Source organism: Quercus robur, chromosome 3 (assembly GCF_932294415.1).
Source record: "Quercus robur chromosome 3, dhQueRobu3.1, whole genome shotgun sequence".
Classification (NCBI taxonomy): Eukaryota; Viridiplantae; Streptophyta; class Magnoliopsida; order Fagales; family Fagaceae; genus Quercus; species Quercus robur.
This window is the reverse complement of record NC_065536.1, coordinates 23,939,266-23,957,663: the sequence shown is the minus strand read 5'-3', so window position 1 is coordinate 23,957,663 and position 18,398 is coordinate 23,939,266. Positions and strand designations below refer to the sequence as shown.

Genomic DNA, 18,398 nt, shown 5'->3' with positions numbered 1-18,398 from the left:
ATGGTACTTACTTTCCTTGTCAGAGTAAGTTCAAGAGTGATATTTTGGGTTCAAGACGCACTAGTTACATGTGTAGCGTACCATAAAAAATACCTTCTAGATTTGCAAACTATTCCTTTGCTACAAAACTTTTCTCACCTCAGATCTATCAAATGGATTGCTCTAAAGGAATTTTGCAATCCAAAGGAATTTTTGGAAGGCTAAGGAGAATAAAAAATTAAATAATAATCCATATGAGCATTAGTAGCAAGATGATTTGAATTTTCTTTTGGCGTCAATAACCTAATCTGTGTGTTCTCTTTTTCTTTCGGCGTCAATAACCTAATCTGTGTGTTCTCTTACTTATGATGATGGCTCTAAAATTAAGCTTGTATACCTTTGGGAATCTTAGTGCACAAGTCCCAAGTGGGTCAAGTCATCATGGGCTAAAACTGAAAATTCAATTTCTAAAATCCCACAGCTTGATTGGTTAAGCTATGTCAAGCATCAGTCAAGCTTCATTAAAGCATGATCGATCACATGGAGTCAAGCCCATAGTCGAGGCAGCAGAGCTTTCATGATCTTGAGCAGTTTTTGAGCGTCTTAAAAATAGTTGAAGTTGAATACTAATTTAGACACTAAAAACTAAGGATTGAATTACATCAAAAATGTGTTTTAACTCAAATTTGCCACACTTACAACATTTAATAGATAATATTTATTCAACTTGATCAATTACAACAGATTTTACTAAACACAACTAATTTGCATGTCATCAATGATTACTACACTAATCAACAAATTACTTGCAAAAAGGCTTGCTAGCAAAAGTTGTATGTTGAGCAAAATGTTGAGTACAAAAGTGTGGTAAAAATACACGCCCCTTGAGCTTTAAGGTGGTTGCCATTACACTTTTAAAAACTTTTATTTTGGTCAATTTACTCTATGAGCTTTACACGTGCCAAATTAATACCTCAATTATTCTACCATTAATATACTAACAAAAAACACACGTGAAATTTTAAATACCAAAATTAATAATCTGAACCCAATGGAAAGAAGAGAGAGAAGCTTAGGTTAGTTTGAGAGAGAGAGAGAGAGAGAGAGAGAGAGAGAGAGAGAGAGAGAGAGAGAGAGAGACGATCGAACTAGAACCACTGTTGTGCGTAGCATCCCTCCCGTTGTTGATCTCACTGTTTGTGATCATCGTTCAATGGCATATTTGGATATGCCGTTTGATAGCCACAATTTTTATTACAAAGAAACTCGGTCTTGATAAATTGTTATGCTACCCAACTCACATCCAAGTATACCTTATTTATTTGTTCACTATCCTCTCTTAATTTTTTTAGTTTACTTTTAGTAATTCAATCATTGTCAACCATGAGAAAACCAAAGTTACCAATTCTGTTTTAATGATCATTTTAGTTTGTCTATTCAAACGAAATATTTTTTTTTGGTAAAATATTCAAACGAAATATTGTGATATCAATTTATTTCAATATTCCATTTTAGGATAATTATTAACTTTATAATATAAAATAAATATACCGAAAGTGTTCATCACATACTAACATAATCTATACCATTTTAAAGTATAAATTGAAAACCAAATAACATACATTGTTAATATCATCGCTACATAAATCAGCAAGTGGAGAAGAAAAAGAAGGTAGAAATATAAAGAAAAAAAAAAAAGGTAAAAGAATTAAAGAAAAAAAGATGAGAAATGTTAGATAGGGTCAAAGATAACGTTTACTCCCTCACAAATTAGTCAGGCGTTTCCATCTAGTCTATTAAAGAATCCCAAAGGAGTGACCTTTCTGGGCACACCTTGCTTAGCATAGTCTTTAGATTTCCTATTGCAAGCTTCTCTTGGAATTCAGACCAAAACTCTGGGATTTGCTGATGCACATAACGAAAATCTAAGCATCCAGCCGACAAGACAAAATGGAAATTAAAAAGACAAAAGATAATTTACCTTTGTCAGCCATAATATGTAAGTGGCAGAATATGAGGCCTGCGCTTGGAAATCCTCAAAGTCATTATTTGGAACAGTTGAGCAAGAGTTTAGGAGACACAACTCATTATCAATAAAGGAATTGAAGCTGATACTCGTGCTGATCTTTAGCTCAGAATGGCAGGATACATCATGGAGATTGGTTGCAAATTGCTTCATCCAACACAAAGAAAGGAAGCGGCGATGAAGCCAAAGTGCCTGTTTGAAATGAAAGTCATTAGATAAAAATTCTTAAATAATAGGATCATTAATGGAGTATTTAAAAAAAGGTCAAGCACCCGCATGGAACCACTTTTTTTTTTTTTTCTTTTAATATATAATCGGACCACAAAATTTCTTGTTACAAAGATAGACTCCATTTCTTTGACCGAAGAAATGACATCATGAACAAAGGTACTGCAATAAGAAAGTCTCATAATGCAATAACTCATATGTTGGTGGACTACAGTTCTTAAAAATGCTTCTTTTTCTGGGGGTGAGGGGTTGTTATGTATCTGAAATGCTAGTATAGTGTAAAACAGAGACCATGGGTATTTAGTTGATTCTTGGATAACCGCATCAAAACAATACAACAATCAAATATCTTCTTTAGTTGGGGGAAGAATCCACAAATGAGAGAATTGGATTTGGCTAGACAATGTGTAGTTAGTACAGATTATCAATGTTATCACGCTGCAATCTGCAAACATTAAGGTGACAGGAAGACTACAAATCCTTTTTCAGATCTATGTACTATTACCAAGCTTAACCCACCAATTTCAGGGTTGAGAACAATCATCTCCTACATAAAGTGTCTGTCGATTAATAATAAAAAAATGACAAAGTTTAACTACAAAATACTTAAGGTTACAACCGAACTTAATATCTTTTTATTAGAGGTAAATTTTGACAAATCCATCATTAGATTACATCTTCTTATATCCTCCCTACTTGTAAAATTTCTAGAAAATTAAATATCGATAGTTATGTCATCAATAAATTATTTAAATTAAAAATTTTCGGAGTTTAAAATTATGCATAAAATATAAACTTATAGATCATATAGTAAATAATATCTGATTGACACAAAATTTTACATGTGTATTGAGAATGTAAAGAACATGCAATTCAAAGGTTAGATTTTCAAAATATGTAGTAATGTTTATTTTATTAAGTAAAGTTGTAGTCTAAGACTAAAACTAATTTTGTAGCTAAACTTTATCCATAAAAAAATTCAAAAAATATCCTACCCGTGTGACACTATAGTCAGTCCAAAGAAAAAAAGTACATGCCAAGGGTGTTTGTTTTTTCAATTTAGGTTGAAGGAGTAAAAAGAGGTAGAGGGAGTCTGAAAATAACATAGGTAGACATAATGAAGAAGTGTATAAATAGGTAAAGAGAAGTGACCATGAGTATGATTTCAGATATGATAGAATGGATGAAAACAATACGAGTGGCAGAGCTATATTAGTTGAAGAGGTTTGATGAAACTTATCAGAAAAAGAAAGAAAAAAAATTAAGGTTCCATTAAGTCATCACCAATAGGATTAAGGCATAGTTGAGCTGCTTTGAGTTAAGGGCGTATACCTCTCTTCCTATGTAACGCTTTATCAACATTTCATTCCAATTGAGCTCTTCCTGTCACACCAACATTGTCAGGACATTTATAAAAATAAAAAAACTTGGTATAAATATTCAAGACATTTAAAAAGCACAGTTGCAATCTACAAATCCTAAAACAGTGAGTAACAGCAGTTGTAACTAAAAGCAGTCACATAATTTAGAGAATATGCTTTGGGCATGAAAGGATTTTACATTAGTGTCTTAGTGCTTATCTAACATTGTTAATGAATCACCCAGCCCCATTTCTATTTCATGTAGTGTGTAGCACATGCAATCACCCATAAAGACTGCTTATTTATTAAGAAAAATGAATCAATAATGCCACTAATACCCAAAAGCTTAACCTAATAGGAAGTGACATTATAACTTTATAATCTAATTTATCTCAGTATTTAGAACTACAAACGAAGCAGAACAAAAAAGTTGAACCCAATTATGGTTCCTAAGCAACTTCTTTATAAGTAAAAGGTTCATTAATAAAGCACAAAAGGGGTGCAACCCAAGTAAGGGAGGAATACAAGACATACACCAACACTTATGAATGAAATCACTTAGATCACTCAACTAAAGTAAATTAGAAAAAGAATACTGTCCTGAAGCTGACATTCACTCATATAAGGACCCCAGGAATGAGAGAAGGGAGAAATGGAATACAATTCATAATGATAAGAGCATATAGAGCAAACTTGCTTGTAGAAATGAATAAAATTTGTAATGATGCATAGACGTTAAAAAATATTTTCACCTTCCATACTTCAGAAACTTCAACAAAGTAACCAGGGGATGCATTTTCAAGTTTTGAGTCTTTCAAAATCCGGAGTATTAGCCGCTGCAAAATTGATTGCAAGTTAAATTGAGATAAGTAAGGAAATCCCAGCTCATCACAGTCTGCATGCAAGAAATTATAAGTGCCTTACTCCAAATAAGATAATTAAAGCACATTAGCACTATCTTTCTCTCACTTGAGGTTAATGACTTTTTTTTCTCTCTTGAAGAATATGGTGTTCCAGTCCAGCCTTGTGTTCTTATCACTCTAGGAATACAAAAGCATATACAGCTACAATGGTTGAAACTATTTCTTCCACCTTAAAATTAAACAATGTCGTGTATTTGTTGATTAAGAACATCTCATTTAGGGATCAATGCATTTTCAGAAAAATTAGTTGTGAAACCATCAAAAGATAATTAAAAGAGATTTACATTTTAAAAGAGAGAATCTGTAAAACTTACTACTATTGAATTCGTATCACTAATTCCACGGCTGTAGATAGTGAGCGATTTTCTATAGGGTGGCATTGGAGAAGGGCATAATTTTCATTTGGTCAATTGACATACATGCTATATGTGAACCTATTTAAAATGGGGATTTGGGGATTCGGAAACTTCTAGTGTTCAACCAAGACTTACTTGGCAAATGGTAAATGAATTGTATGCAATACACACTAATCAAGATAGTGAAGACATAAAATGATTGGCTGCCTTCGCCGAAGCATGGATTCTAAGTTAAAACCTTCTACAACCTCACAAGCTTCGCCTAGGCCCTATAGTGGATCACCTCATGCTACATTGCACAGTTGCTTATTTGCGGTTATTAAATTACTGATTTTCTCAAAAGTTTAAGCTTTCGAGATAAGTGAGGCCCATTTTTAACTTCTTTAAACGTGAGGTACAGTAGAGACGCTGACACCGTGATAAATTACCGATTCTACCAAAAACTTAAATAAGTAAACTGAATTATAATGAGAGACCTAGAGTTCCAGGCAGTGCCGAAATCGGAGCTGAGCAACAAGAGAGCCTTACTGTGCTTCATCACTTCACTCTCCAACCCATCATCGCCGAGTCTCTTGCACTCTTCCCTTGCCGCAATAAACGCACGCTTGGCCGCATTGTACAATGGCAGAACAGCCTGGATCGAGACGCCCAGCTTGTGATCTCTGCTCCAAAAGGTTGTACCATCCGAAATCGCAGCATCGCCTGTTGAGTCTTCAGTCAGCGTAGCGAATTGGGTCGGGTGTACAAATCCAACTTCATCACTGTAAGACTCCAAAAATGATATTCAAAGTAAAATTTTCAATATTTTGCTATAAAGGGAAAAAAAATGAGAGGTATATGATGTTTACATAAGAGGGTCCGATTCGAGGATGTGTTGGAATTGGAGCAAGAGATCCATGGAATTTGTGATTTTGAAATTCAATCTGGTGAGAGAGTTTTCTGTTTCTGTTTGGTTGCGGAGAAAGTACGTCAGGAAAAGTGCGAGGGAATGCCCAATTCAATATATCGTCTGGAGTGACTACCATAAAATATGAGTTTTTCCTTTTCTTTTTTAAATAAAATTTTTTTTAAGGATAATTCATAATTTAAGAACCCTGTTTCAAACATAGTCAAAATCACAAAATGCAATTAAGCTGGAAAGCTAGACGTGGAATGAATTAGACCTGTAAAAAAATCTATAATACTCAAGTCTATCTATTGGAAATTAATTTATAATATATAATCCTATATGCATAAAAAAAAACAAAAAAAAAACAGTTTAATATTAAGTGTGCATTTGGAAAAAATTATTTTTACCAACTTATTTTACTATTCAGCTTATTTTTGCTACTATTCATAGATCCTACAGCATTTTTTGATATTATTTATGAGTCCTACTGTATTATTTTAGCTAACTTTTACATTTATCTACAGTACTTTCAGCAAAAAAATTTCAGTTTCAACAAAATAAGTAGATCCCAAACAGACTCTAAGTGTCAATTTGGAAACGGCTTATTTAGATTCCCCCACACACGTATTATATTTTTTTCACGAAGTTTTGTGTATTTGTTACTTTTCTTTCCCCAACTTCAAACATGAAATTGTTGTTGATGAGGTCTTTGCAAACAACCTTGTAGAAACACCAACCTATGAGTTATTTGACCAGTGTGTGGTGTTTAGACAAAAGTAATTACATAAGTTTCATGGTAGAAGATTGCAAGGACTCAATTGTATTTTCTTAATGTTGTAGCTAAACTCAAGGACAGTTGGGCCTCTAGAGAAAGAGAGAGTGATACAAAGAGAGGAGTGAGACAGTGAAACAATTGCTATTATTCTTGATTGATTATACAATAGTATTGCTAGTTCCCTTTATACAATCTACAACTATATGCTATAACCAACTCTCTCAGTGCATAACCAACTCTTGTACAGCTGGCTAACCTACCAACTTCCTTTGTTAACTAACTCTAGGACAATCAATACAAGTATATAATGTAAACTAATACAACAACACTACTATAAGCCACTGCAACCCTAAATTCAATGAACTAATACACAATCCTAACAATTCCCCCTCACTTAAAGCACCTTGCCCACAAGGTGTGGAAATTTTTACTGAAGATCAAATAAATTTTCCCAAGTGGCATCGTCCTTACTCTCACCTTGCGCCTGCACTAACATCGGAGTAATCATTCTATTCCTTAGCTAGTGTGATCTGTCAGACAGAATTTACACAGGTTCAGGGGAGATGATCAAGTCAGCATTTACAGTTGTTAGTGTAGGCCTAGGCAGCACATGTTGGCCCAATTTAGCTTTGAGATTGGACACATGAAAAATAGGATGAATGAGTGAGCTCTATGGCAAATCCAACTTGTAAGATACCTGTCCTATGTTTTCTAGAATCTAGAATGATCCATAGAATTAAGGAGCTAACTTCCCTTGTTTTTGATGCTACACAAAGTTTGCTTATAAGGTTGCAACCTGAGATAAACCCAATCCCCCATAGCAAATGACCTGTCCAATCTCTTCTTATCAACATACAATTTTATCCTCTCTTGAGCAACACTGAGGTTGTGTTTGAGCAAGGACAAAAGCTGTTGTCTATCCTTCAACAACAAGTCCACAGCCTTTACTTGAGTGGTATCAGGCACATAATCCATAACTCTAGATGGAGGATAACTATAGAGAGCCTTAAATGGAGTAAGTTTAATGGAAGTATGGAAGTTTATGTTAAACCAGAACTCAACCAATGGAAGCCACTCAACCCAAGAATGTGGCCTATTTGCTGCAGAAGCTCTTAAGTAATGTTCCAAACTTTTGTTAACAACCTCAGTTTGGCCATCGGATTAGGGGTGATAGGAAGAAGACATAGCCAAGACAACCCCTTGCAATCTCATCAATTCTAACCAAAACTTAGATGTAAAGATAGGATCTCTGTCACTAACAATGGATGAAGGCATGCCATGCAATTTGAAAACAAATTGCATATAAAGGTTAGCTACCTTGGCAGCAGTGTAAGGGTGAGAGATAGGGATGAAATGAGCATACTTAGTTAACCTATCCAACACCACAAACACCATAGTCTTCATTTAGGACTTAGGCAAACCCTCAACAAAATCAATACTTACATCTACCCAAGGCCTTTCTGGAATGGACAAGGGTTGCAGCAGACCAGCAAGATAACAAGTCTCATTCTTAAGTTTCTGACAAACATCACACTCCCAAATGTATTGCTTGAAGTCCTTCCTCATACCAGACCAATAGAAACCCTTGAGCCTGTGAAAAGTCTTAAAATAACCTGAGTGACCCCCCAAAGGACCATTATAGACTTGCTGCAACACCTTGGCCTTTAAGTCACCATTAAATTGGCCTAAGTACAACCTGCCCTTATAAAATAGTAAATCATTACAGAAAGTAAATCCTTTTGGAGCAACCTGTCTAGACTAAATAGCTTGAACAATATTTTAGATAGTAGGATCAGCTGCATATATAGACTTGAGATCAAAAAGCCAAGTTGGTGTAAGAAAAGAAATCATACACAAGGTGCCAACAGCAGTAGCAAAAGGTTCTATGGAAGCTCCAGCCAAATCTTCATCCCTTCTAGAAAGAGCATCAGCCTCCAAATACTCCTTATCATGTTTGTACTCCACTATAAAAGCATAACCAAGGAGTTTAGTGATCCATTATGCTGTGCTGGAGTGCCCACCCTCTGTTCAAGTAAGTATTTCAAACTTTAATGATTAGTTTTTATCACAAATGGCCTACCAAGCAGATAAGGCCTCCACTTTTTCACAACAACCACCAAGGCCAGCAATTCCTTTTCATAAGTTGGGAGAGCAATGTTCTTACTCTTCAATGCTTGACTGTGGAAGGCAATAGGTCTCTGATCTTGCATCAAAACAGCCCCTAACCCTAAGCTTGAAGCATCACACTCCACAGTGAAAGCTTTGGTAAAATCTAGTAAGGCCAACACAGATGGATTAGAAATGGCATCCTTAAGTAACTGAAATGCTTAAGAAGCTTCTGGGGTCCAAGAAAAAGAATCCTTCTTCAGCAAAGCAGTTAATGGTGATACCATTTGGCCATACCCCCCCCCCCCCTCCCCACAAACTTCCTATAATACCTTGTGAAGCCTAAGAACCCTCTCAAATCCTTAACATCCTTAAGAAAAGCCCACTGTTGCATGGCAGTAGTTTTCCTAGGATCAGTCTTCACTCCTTAAACTGAAATGAGGTGCCCCAAGTACTTCACCTCCTTACAAGCTAACACACACTTAGACTTCTTGGCATACAGTTGGTGCTTAGCTAAAGCCTCTAATACCAATCTAAGGTGACTTACATGATCATCTAAGGTCTTACTATACACAAGTATATCATCAAGGAAAACAAGAAAAAATTTCCTCAAGAATGGCCTGAAAACAATATTCATCAAAGATTGGAAGGTACAAGGAGTATTGGTTAAGCCAAAGGGCATCACTAAAAACTCATAATGACTTTCATAAGTTCGAAATGCAGTTTTAGGGATGTCTTGCTCCTTCATCCTAATTTGGTGATAACCAAACCTTAAATCCCATTTAGAAAACACACAAGGCCCAAATAAGTCATCTAGCAAATCATCAATGACAGGAGTAGGGCATTTATCCTTAATGGTTTCTTGATTTAAAGCTCTATAATCTATACACATTCTCCATGAGCCATTAGCCTTCCTCACTAAAAGAACAAGGGAAGCAAAAGGAGTATAACTGTCTCTAATGAAACCAATAGATAATAACTCCTTCATATTCTTCTCAATTTCATTTTTCTGATAGTAGGGGTACCGGTAAGGTCTCTGACAGATTGCTTGAGCTTCTTCCTTCAAGGTAATTTGATGCTCATGTCCTCTCAAGGGAGGCAGATCCACAGGAGTAGCAAAAACAAAATCAAATTATGATAACAAATTAGAAACATACTTAAGCAACTGAGTTAAGAACTGCCGATTTCCCTTCTTATAAAGGTGTTTAGATAAATCCAATTGTTTCATTTCTAATGTATTCCAACACAACAATATGAAAGAAAATTCATTGTTGAAAGCTTAAATAGCTTTCCATCAACAAAAATCTAGACACACCCACTGATATGTGCAGCCAGTTTCAGGCTTCATTAGTAAGATTAAACCATTAGAATAGTAGCCATATCTCTCTTTGGCATTCAATCAAACAACTACTCAAAAGCAACAGCTAGTGAACAGCACATGGAGATAATAATAATAAAAATGAGGAAAAAATAGATGAAAAAATAGATTAGGACTCATAAATAATACCTCATCCTGATCGTGGCTTTTTGATAAAAAAAAAAAAAAAAAACCTAGGCGTGTCACGTGTGAATAAATATGCTACCGAAGATGGAAAATAAACTTTTTTGCTACAGAACTCATATGAGACTCGAAAATAATAGAAAATTTTAAGGAAAATGCCAATTTTAATTAGAACCCAAATGCACACTTAATATCAAGTAATTCCTAGAAGCTCTAATTCAAGCTTAAACCAAGTGTACCCAATATTTACTAAGAGAGATTGAAGTTGAGATAATGTCTATAAAACAGTGTTCAAGAGAGGAAGAAGAAGAACTGAATAGGATTGTGAAAAAGTTCAAGGGTAGTAGTGGAGAGAAGGCTTTCACCTAACCCTGTAAGATTTAACCACAAAGACAATCTGGTTGGGGAAATACCAGGAGCATATGTTAAGGCTTTCCAGTTTGTAAAGGCCAGGGAAGATGAAGAAGACTCAGATATCGAGTGTGAGGATCTAACAAAGGGTATGGCTGATGTCAAACTATCCAAGGAGACTAAGTTTAGGATAAAGGCACCATGATCCAAGGCCTTGATAGTGAAAGTGTATGGTAGAACAGTAGGTTTCAACTACCTCAGTTTCAAGATCAATACTTTATGGAAGCCATCGGCAAAAATGGATTGTGTGGACTTAGGAAGGGACTTTTTCCTCATCAAGTTCAGTAATGATGATGACTATGATAAGGTGTTGAAGGGAGGCCCATGGTTTGTGGGAGAGCATTTCTTAGCTATCAAGCCATGGGAACCATACTTTAAAGCATCAGAGGCAACCCTCTCACCAGTAGTAGTGTGGGTCAGACCCCCCGAACTCCCTATAGAATTTTATGATTTAACAGTCTTGAAGGAGATTGGAAGAGCACTAGGTCCAATGTTAAGAATTGACTCATTCACAACATTTGGAACAAGAGGGAGCTATGCCAAGTTATGCATCTAAATTGACTTGGAAAAACCACTTATTAACATTGTGAGAATGGGTTGGTTAAAGTAGAGGGTAATGTATGAAGGCATTAGTTCATTATGTTTCTGTTGTGGGAGGCTTGGTCATAAGCAAGAGACCTATTGTTATTAGGTTAAACCAAAGGAAATGGAAAGAAGGGATGAAAGTGAAGCTAGCCCCACCCCAAGGAACAGTCTTGAAACCGAGAAACCAGATCCCAACTTTTGTGCATGGATGCTTGTAACGAGAAAAAAGAATGTAGTCCGAAATGGACGAGCACGTGACACTAACAATCCTAACCAACAAGGGGAAAAGTTAGTAAAAGGCAAGTTGGTCCAAACAAGTAGAGAGATAGGATCTAGTGTTGTTGACAAAAACGTGAATAACTCTATAACTATTTCCCATGTAGAGCTGGAAGTCGAAAAACCCAAGGTACTTGCCAAGGAAGTTGAGATATCCACATAAAAGGAATAAAATGAAAATCCTAAAGGTCAGATGGATATCTGTGCCGCGGCATCGAGCAGGGAGAAGAGTGGCATTGATGTGAGGTCTACTATCCATTCTAAGTCTCAGAAGGATAAGAAGCTTGCAAAAGCTAAAAAGACAAAAGCTTTCAAAAGAGTTAGTTCCGACTCAAGAAGTAAAGCAACTTCGATATGAAGAGCTTCTGATTATCTTTTTAGCTCAGAAAATGGATCCTCATTACTTGGTACCCCAAGCTTTTCTTTGGAAAGGGTGGGCAATGAAGCATAAGAATCAAGTAATCCCTATATCAGACGAGACAATAACATAAATCAGAGCATCTCTAACGGACACCTTGGGGTGGTTCAAGGAGGAATTAAGGGCAGCATGGAAGAATTTGTTCCCAATCACCCCAACCAGCCTCAAAACAGGGGATCTTGCATTGGAGTATCTAGCTTGGGGCTCAACACCTAATTAGTGGTGGAAGTTTCTTGTCGATATCCTCCTGATAACGGAGAAAGATGTAGAGTCCTTAAACAAGCAAAGAAGGCCACTGGTAGTGCCTCAATTGGATGAATCGGGATGGTTGGTGCATTAGAGGGACAGTGTCGTCCCATATGGGGAACTTCCTAACAATGAAGCTATTCCAAATCCTGACCTCAGTTCGGAGGTGCGATCTCCTGTTATGCTGTAGGGATGACATTGTGGGTATAGTAAAGCACATGGTGGTGTGGAAGCCAAACTGGGTAGCTTCCAAGGACCTACTAAAGCGGTTGGGATGAAGCATGATGGAGACAGCATTGATGATGCCTAATCAAGTGGAGGTTCCAAATGGAAGTTTTGTCAAAATGAATGTCCTTTTGTGGAACTATAAGGGTGCTTTAAACGCTAATTTCAAGAGGAGAGTGCTTGAAATAATGGTGAATCACTTTCCTGCTATCATTGTGATCACTTAGACAACAGTTGGGGAGACAGAGCAAAGAAGATCATTGAAGATCTTCCTTTTGATGGGTTTTTTGTCACTGATACAATAGAGTATGTAGGGGGCTTATGGCTGCTCTGGAAGAAGGATGATGTGGACATATCAGTGCTCTCCTCCATTGAACAAGAAATTCAAGCAACTGTGAAGGTATGTTCTAATAACATTTCCTAGCTTTTATCTACTATCTATGCTAGTCCTTGTATAGTAGAAGGAAAAATTCTTTGGTCAAACCTGTCACAAGTAGCTCAATTGCATAGCTTTCCATGGTTACTTTTGGGTGATTTTAATGAAGTTCTCAGTGGCGAGGACAAGTTTAGGGGTAGAAGCATCAATCTTAATAGAGCCTTGGATTTTAAAGATTGTCTGGATTCCTGTAACCTTTTGGATTTGGGTTTCTTTGGGCCAAAGTACACTTGGTCCAACCGGAGACAATTGTCGGACTTAATTTTGGAGAGAATTGACAAGTGTTTTGCTAACCCATCTTGGAGGCTTCTTTTCCCGGAGGCATCAGTGACGCAGCTCCCTAGGGTCTTTTCTGATCACTATCTTGTTTTACTAGAGCTAGCCAACCCCCCTGCTATGATGAGGAACAAACCATTTAGATTCCAATCAATGTGGCTGCTCCACCCTAAATTTCCTAGTGTAGTCAAAGAATCATGGGAAAGGGAACACTTTCTCAATAATGCAATTTCTATTTTCACAGGGAAAGCCAAGCATTGGAATGTGAATATCTTTGGTAATATTTTTGCCAGGAAAGAAGAGTGCTTGCGAGACTCAATGGAGCACAAAAAGCATTAGCAAACAACAATCCTAGTGATCTCCTTATTCAGTTAGAGAAGAAATTGATTGAAGATTATAACCTCGTTATGCTTCAGGAGGAGGAATTTTGGGCCCTTAAGTCTCGTCTTAACTAGGCTACCTTCGAGGATAGGAAAACTTCCTTCTTCCATGTATCAATAGTGGTGAGGAGACACAGAATAAAATTAGATGCATTAAAGATAATGTTGAGGAATGGATTATGGAGGAAGAGAGAGTCAAGGACTTAAAAAGCTTTTCTTTACAAAACTGGTTTGCTTTACTCTCTCATCAGAGGTTAGCCAATTCTCTTGCTGCTTTCTGACTAAGGAGGATAAAGGGAAGCTTTGTCTAAAAGTTTCGGAAGAAGAAATCAGGGCAGGCCTGTGGGCACTAAAGTCTTTTAAAGCCCCTGGACCAGACAGTCTCCATGCGGGCTTTTTTTAGTATTTTTGGCATGATGTGAAAGACCCAGTGTGTACAGAGATAAGGAACATTTTTGCTTCTGGGCCTATTCCTGAATACTTAAATAGGACTTTGATCTCGCTTATCCCCAAATGCCAATCTCCGAAGACTCTTGGTAATTACAGGCCCATCAACCTCAATAACTCAATGTATAAGATTGTCACCAAGATTATTGTGGGAAGAATTTGTCCTCTCCTCAACAAGCTTGTCTCCCCTATCCAAGCTGCATTTGTCCTAGGAAAGAGAGGTCTGGATAATATCCTACTTGCATAAGAGTTGATCCATTCCATTGACAATAAAAAAGGAAAAGAGGGGTACATGGCCATCGAAGTGGATTTAGAGAAGGCTTATGATAGGCTTGAATGGAATTTTATCCATAAAATTCTTCAAGCCTACTATTTTCCTAATAAGTTGATCAACCTCATAATGAATTGTGTCTCCTCAACAGGTATTTCTATTATTTTTAATGGAGGTATGATGGAAACCTTCAAAACCTTAAGAGGCATCCGTTAAGACAATTTGCTGTTCCCCTATCTTTTTATTCTTTGCATGGAATACCTTGGAAGCCTCACTAACAAGGAGTGTATGGAAGGGGATTAGGCCCCAAAAGCATCCCGAGGAAATTTAAAGATTTCACACATTCTCTTTGCAGACGACCTAATACTGTTCGTAAAAGCCAGTGAAGAAGGGAGTGAATCCATAAAGGAGGTGCTAGATCGGTTTTGCTATGAATCTAGGCAGTAAGTTAGCACAGCTAAGTCCCGTATCTATTTCTCGCAGAATGTGGAAGCTGCCCTAAAGTCTACTATCTATGAGAACCTGAATATCCTAGCCACTAACAACTTAGGGAAATACCTAGGGTTTCCCTTGAAGCATAAAGGTTTAAATTGGAATCAATTCAATTTTGTTGCAGAAAGGGCCATCAACAAACTGTCAGGATGGAAAGCTCAGCTTCTATCTTTTGCTGGAATGACAGTTTTAGTCAAATCAGTAATGTTGGCCTCTCATCTTTGTGACAAACTAGATAAGATCAGTAGAGATTTTTTGTAGGGCACCACTCAAGAGAAAAAGAAAACTCATATGGTGGGCTGGAATATAATTATTAAACCTAAAGATGAAGAACTTGGCATTCAAGAAGCAAATGCAAAAAATGTAGCCTTATTGGCTAAATTGAATTGGAGAATGTACCATAAATGAGAATCCCTTTGGGCGAAGATTTTATTGAAAAAATATTGTACTCAAGCTCAAAGAAATTTTAAGGATTCGGACAAACTTCCATGTTTAGCTAACTGGAAAGCAATCAAATTGGGTTTCCCTATTTTCATGAAAGGGATAGGTTGGAATGTGGGGAGTAAATCTAAGCTAAGCTTCTGGTCCAATAACTTGGTTAAAGGCAAGTCGGTCAGAGAGCTTATTTAGGGTCTGATCCATCAATCAGATCGGAACATTACAATTGAGGAGATTAGACAGGGAGGTGAATGGAATTGGAATGCTACTTCATTTGAGCTGCCACCATGTATATAAGGAAAAATCCTTGCCACGCCCATTCGGCTATATGGAAATAAAGAGGACTTTATGAGCTGGAAAGCATCAAAAGATGGGGAATTCACTATTGCAACAGCATATACTCTGGCAAGACTCGAGGAAGAGCACAATGCTGAGTTTAAGGGAAATTGGATTTAAAAGATTGACACATTGCCAAAGATATGTCACTTTCTCTGGTTATGCCACCATAACAGTGTGCCAGTTAGGGAAGTGATTATGTCGAGAGGCATAAAATGCAAGGCTGTGTGCCCCCTTTACAAAACTGAAAATGAATCAATTATATATATGTTGAGGGATTACCCCTTTGCAGCGTCCTTTTGGAGAAAGATAGGAGTCCCTGTTGATTTGATTTCCTCATTCAATCTAGATATCCATAGTTGGCTTGAAGCCAATTGCATGTGTAATCCTCTAATAAAGGCGAATGGGTATCCATGGAGAATAGTGTCCACCTTCGCAATCTGGTCCCTATGGAAATACATGAACAAAATGGTCTTTAAAAACACTACTCTAAGCCCTAACCTTCATGAGTCGTGTTTGAAGCAAGCCATTGAGTATGTGTACTACGCCAGAAAATCCTTTAGAACCAAACAGATGGTAAATTCTAAGTCAAATGGAATAAACCATCTGAAGGATGGTGTAAGCTTAGCATAGATGGAGCATCATTTGGAAACCTAGGGAGAGTAGGGGGCGGAGGATTAATTCGGGACCACAGAGGTACCTGGATCAAAGGGTACATTCATAGTATAGGATTCACTACAAGTATTATAGCAGAATTTTGGGCTTTGGGATATGGGCTTCAGCTTGCTTTACAAATGGGATTAGCTTGCCTAGAAGTTGAATTTGATGCTAAAGTGGTAGTTGATCTTGTTCTCTCTAGTTCAGTCACTAACAGGGATTACTCCTCCCTTGAATGACTGCAAGTACCTTCTTAGCAGATTCCAACAAATTAGGGTGAATCACACCTTTCGGGAAGTGAATAGGTGTGCTAATGGACTGGCCAAGAAGGGATGCTCGCAGCAAGAGGATTTTGTTATTTTGTTTAACCCCCCTGCCCTTGATATTGTATCTCTTGTTAATGAGGATGCTAATGGTCTCTACTATTTAAGGTGTTTTGCCACTATTATGCCTTTCATGGCTATCTAATTTTAATGCAGACTCCTTTTAACCAAAAAAAAACCAAGTCTACCCAAGTGGTTCCACTCAAACCTAAACCATTCATACCTTGTTGAAATGACTTGCATGTGGTAAGCATGTCGCAAGCATTTATCCTAAACTATGATATAACTTTCCATGAAATTTATAGTTACGTGACTTAGAAGTTCTAGCTAAATCCAAGCTAAAAACTCCAATATTTCTATTATTGCTAATTTACTATGCACATATCCCTACACAATCTTTTTACTTTATTATTATTTTCGATGTTCATATATCATTAACAATCTTATTTTCAATAGTCATATTTCTCCAACTATCTATCTTTATTTTTAATATATATTATGAGCTCTAATAATTTTATTTTATTTATTTATAAAATTATTAATTAAATTACTTATAAAGTCATTAGGATTTCAATCCTAGTGAATCCAAAAGTCAATAACTAAAATTATTTTTTATTCTCTATTTGGTCCAACTGTAGACTCATCATTAAGTAGAGTTCCTGGTCTCAATGACAAATAACCACAACACCTACCAATGAGAATGCTTGATCACTTGATCAAACAAAAAAATGCAAATATTCGAGTGTTTTTGCGTGGAGTGGCTTGCATGATACACAATTCTATTTTACTTTCCCTCCTTTCATCACAAAAAAAAAAAAAAAAAAAAAAAAAAATTCCCTCCTAATAAGGTTCCCCTTCATAAGAGCCTTTTTGTTGTGTGTCTTCAATCGTTAAACTATATAAATTGCATCACAATGATTTACTAGGAAAAAGTTAAAAGACTCCTTCACCACCAGGGTCTTTCCCCTTTTTTCATAGTTTTTAGTGTGCATTTGGCTCCAAATTAAAAAAAAAAAAAAAAAAAAAAAAAACAGTTTATTTTTGTTACTGTTCATAGGTCCTACTGCACTTTTTGATACTATTTATGAGTCTCATGTACTATTTCAGCTAACTAAGTTATAATTAAAATATATATCTTGAAATACGTGGACTAAGGATCATACACTTGCTTAGTAAGGGTACACTATGGTCCTAGTTAGGGTACACCTTCCTTCTGTGGCATATGTTAACTACATTTAAAACTCCATAAATTAACTCCTTTATAAGCATGATTAATATCTGAATTTGGGAGAAGAGGATAATTTCCATAAAATGGATAGCGTGTGATCTTTTAATATGAATGAAGTTTAACTACAACCATCTATAAGAAGTTGTCATGTATTCACTTACTAAATCACACTTAAGTAATTGTATACAGGGATATTAGACTCTCTTCTATCATCTTAAAGGGAGATTTAGAGATTATTATCAACTTTTTGAAGAGTGAATGTGTCGTTTGCTGCTTATGGTCATTTAATTGAAGAGGCAAAAGTCATTGCAGGTTCCCTACTGATTGTAGTTTTTCACATATTAAAAGATTGAGTAATTTTGCCGTTCATCATATTGCTAGATAGCTAGACACGTTAAAATGATTAAGGTTTTTTTTTTTTTTTTTTGAGAAACTTAAAATGATTAAGTTAAGTTACTAGTTTTGAAATTTGAACATTTCCATTTATGGCACGATGGTTGATATAATGATTGATCTATCAACTAAAAGCTTTTTTGATTTTTAGTTTGAATGGTTTCACATGATTAATTGGCCTAAATCCTTGGAATAAACGTGATATATAACTTCAAAATTCATCTTAAGGTTGATTAGCTTAAAACCCGGTCTTGAACGGTTGATTTATTTAGAATAAATAGGATAGTTAACGTTAACAACCGATTTTGGTTTTAAATAGTTGATAGATTTGAAACTAACTGGGTAATCAATTCCAATTCTATAATTTTATTGACTGGGCTGCTGGAAAAGCCGAGTAATTGATGAGTGCTTGGTGC

The 18,398-nt window shown here is 36.3% G+C and overlaps 3 protein-coding genes across 4 annotated transcripts in view; all 3 read right to left on the bottom strand.

Moving 5' to 3' along the window:
* LOC126717544 (uncharacterized) overlaps positions 1 to 5,851 on the bottom strand; it is a 111,128-nt gene extending 105,277 nt beyond the window's left edge. Inside the window, exon 1 of one of the 2 annotated variants that reach the window (XM_050419340.1) lies at positions 5,790 to 5,851. The gene's annotated coding sequence lies outside the window, so the exon portion shown is untranslated. The remainder of the gene's footprint in view (positions 1 to 5,789) is intronic. The other variant, XM_050419337.1, reaches the window with a different exon arrangement.
* The window catches only part of LOC126719424 (uncharacterized), a 62,570-nt gene extending 56,706 nt beyond the window's left edge, over positions 1 to 5,864 (bottom strand). The window contains exons 1-7 of the mRNA XM_050421977.1: positions 5,722 to 5,864; positions 5,350 to 5,634; positions 5,302 to 5,306; positions 4,347 to 4,489; positions 3,566 to 3,616; positions 1,961 to 2,197; positions 1,758 to 1,884 (exon numbers count right to left, since the gene is read on the bottom strand). Of these exons, the coding sequence (XP_050277934.1) occupies positions 1,768 to 1,884; positions 1,961 to 2,197; positions 3,566 to 3,616; positions 4,347 to 4,489; positions 5,302 to 5,306; positions 5,350 to 5,634; positions 5,722 to 5,771 (888 nt within the window). The 5' untranslated portion in view covers positions 5,772 to 5,864 and the 3' untranslated portion in view covers positions 1,758 to 1,767. The remainder of the gene's footprint in view (positions 1 to 1,757; positions 1,885 to 1,960; positions 2,198 to 3,565; positions 3,617 to 4,346; positions 4,490 to 5,301; positions 5,307 to 5,349; positions 5,635 to 5,721) is intronic.
* A 1,417-nt stretch (positions 5,865 to 7,281) lies between these two features.
* Positions 7,282 to 9,631, bottom strand: LOC126719423 (uncharacterized). The gene is made up of 5 exons (XM_050421976.1): positions 9,191 to 9,631; positions 8,618 to 8,855; positions 8,348 to 8,501; positions 7,981 to 8,233; positions 7,282 to 7,542 (listed from the first exon to the last, which is right to left on the bottom strand). Exons 1-5 carry the CDS (start codon positions 9,629 to 9,631, stop codon positions 7,282 to 7,284), a joined length of 1,347 nt encoding a protein of 448 aa, XP_050277933.1.
* Between the last annotated feature and the right edge of the window lie 8,767 nt (positions 9,632 to 18,398).

Excerpts from the sequence above, each read along its gene's own strand:
- LOC126719423 (XM_050421976.1), bottom strand. The coding sequence starts at position 9,631 with ATGAAGGAGTTATTATCTATTGGTTTCATTAGAGACAGTTATACTCCT. Across the intron at positions 8,502-8,617 it reads GTGGAGGCCTTATCTGCTTG|TGGAGTACAAACATGATAAG; the intron begins GTAGGCCATTTG and ends ATGCTTTTATAG. Across the intron at positions 7,543-7,980 it reads CAGAAAGGCCTTGGGTAGAT|GCTCTCTATAGTTATCCTCC; the intron begins GTAAGTATTGAT and ends ACTCCATTTAAG.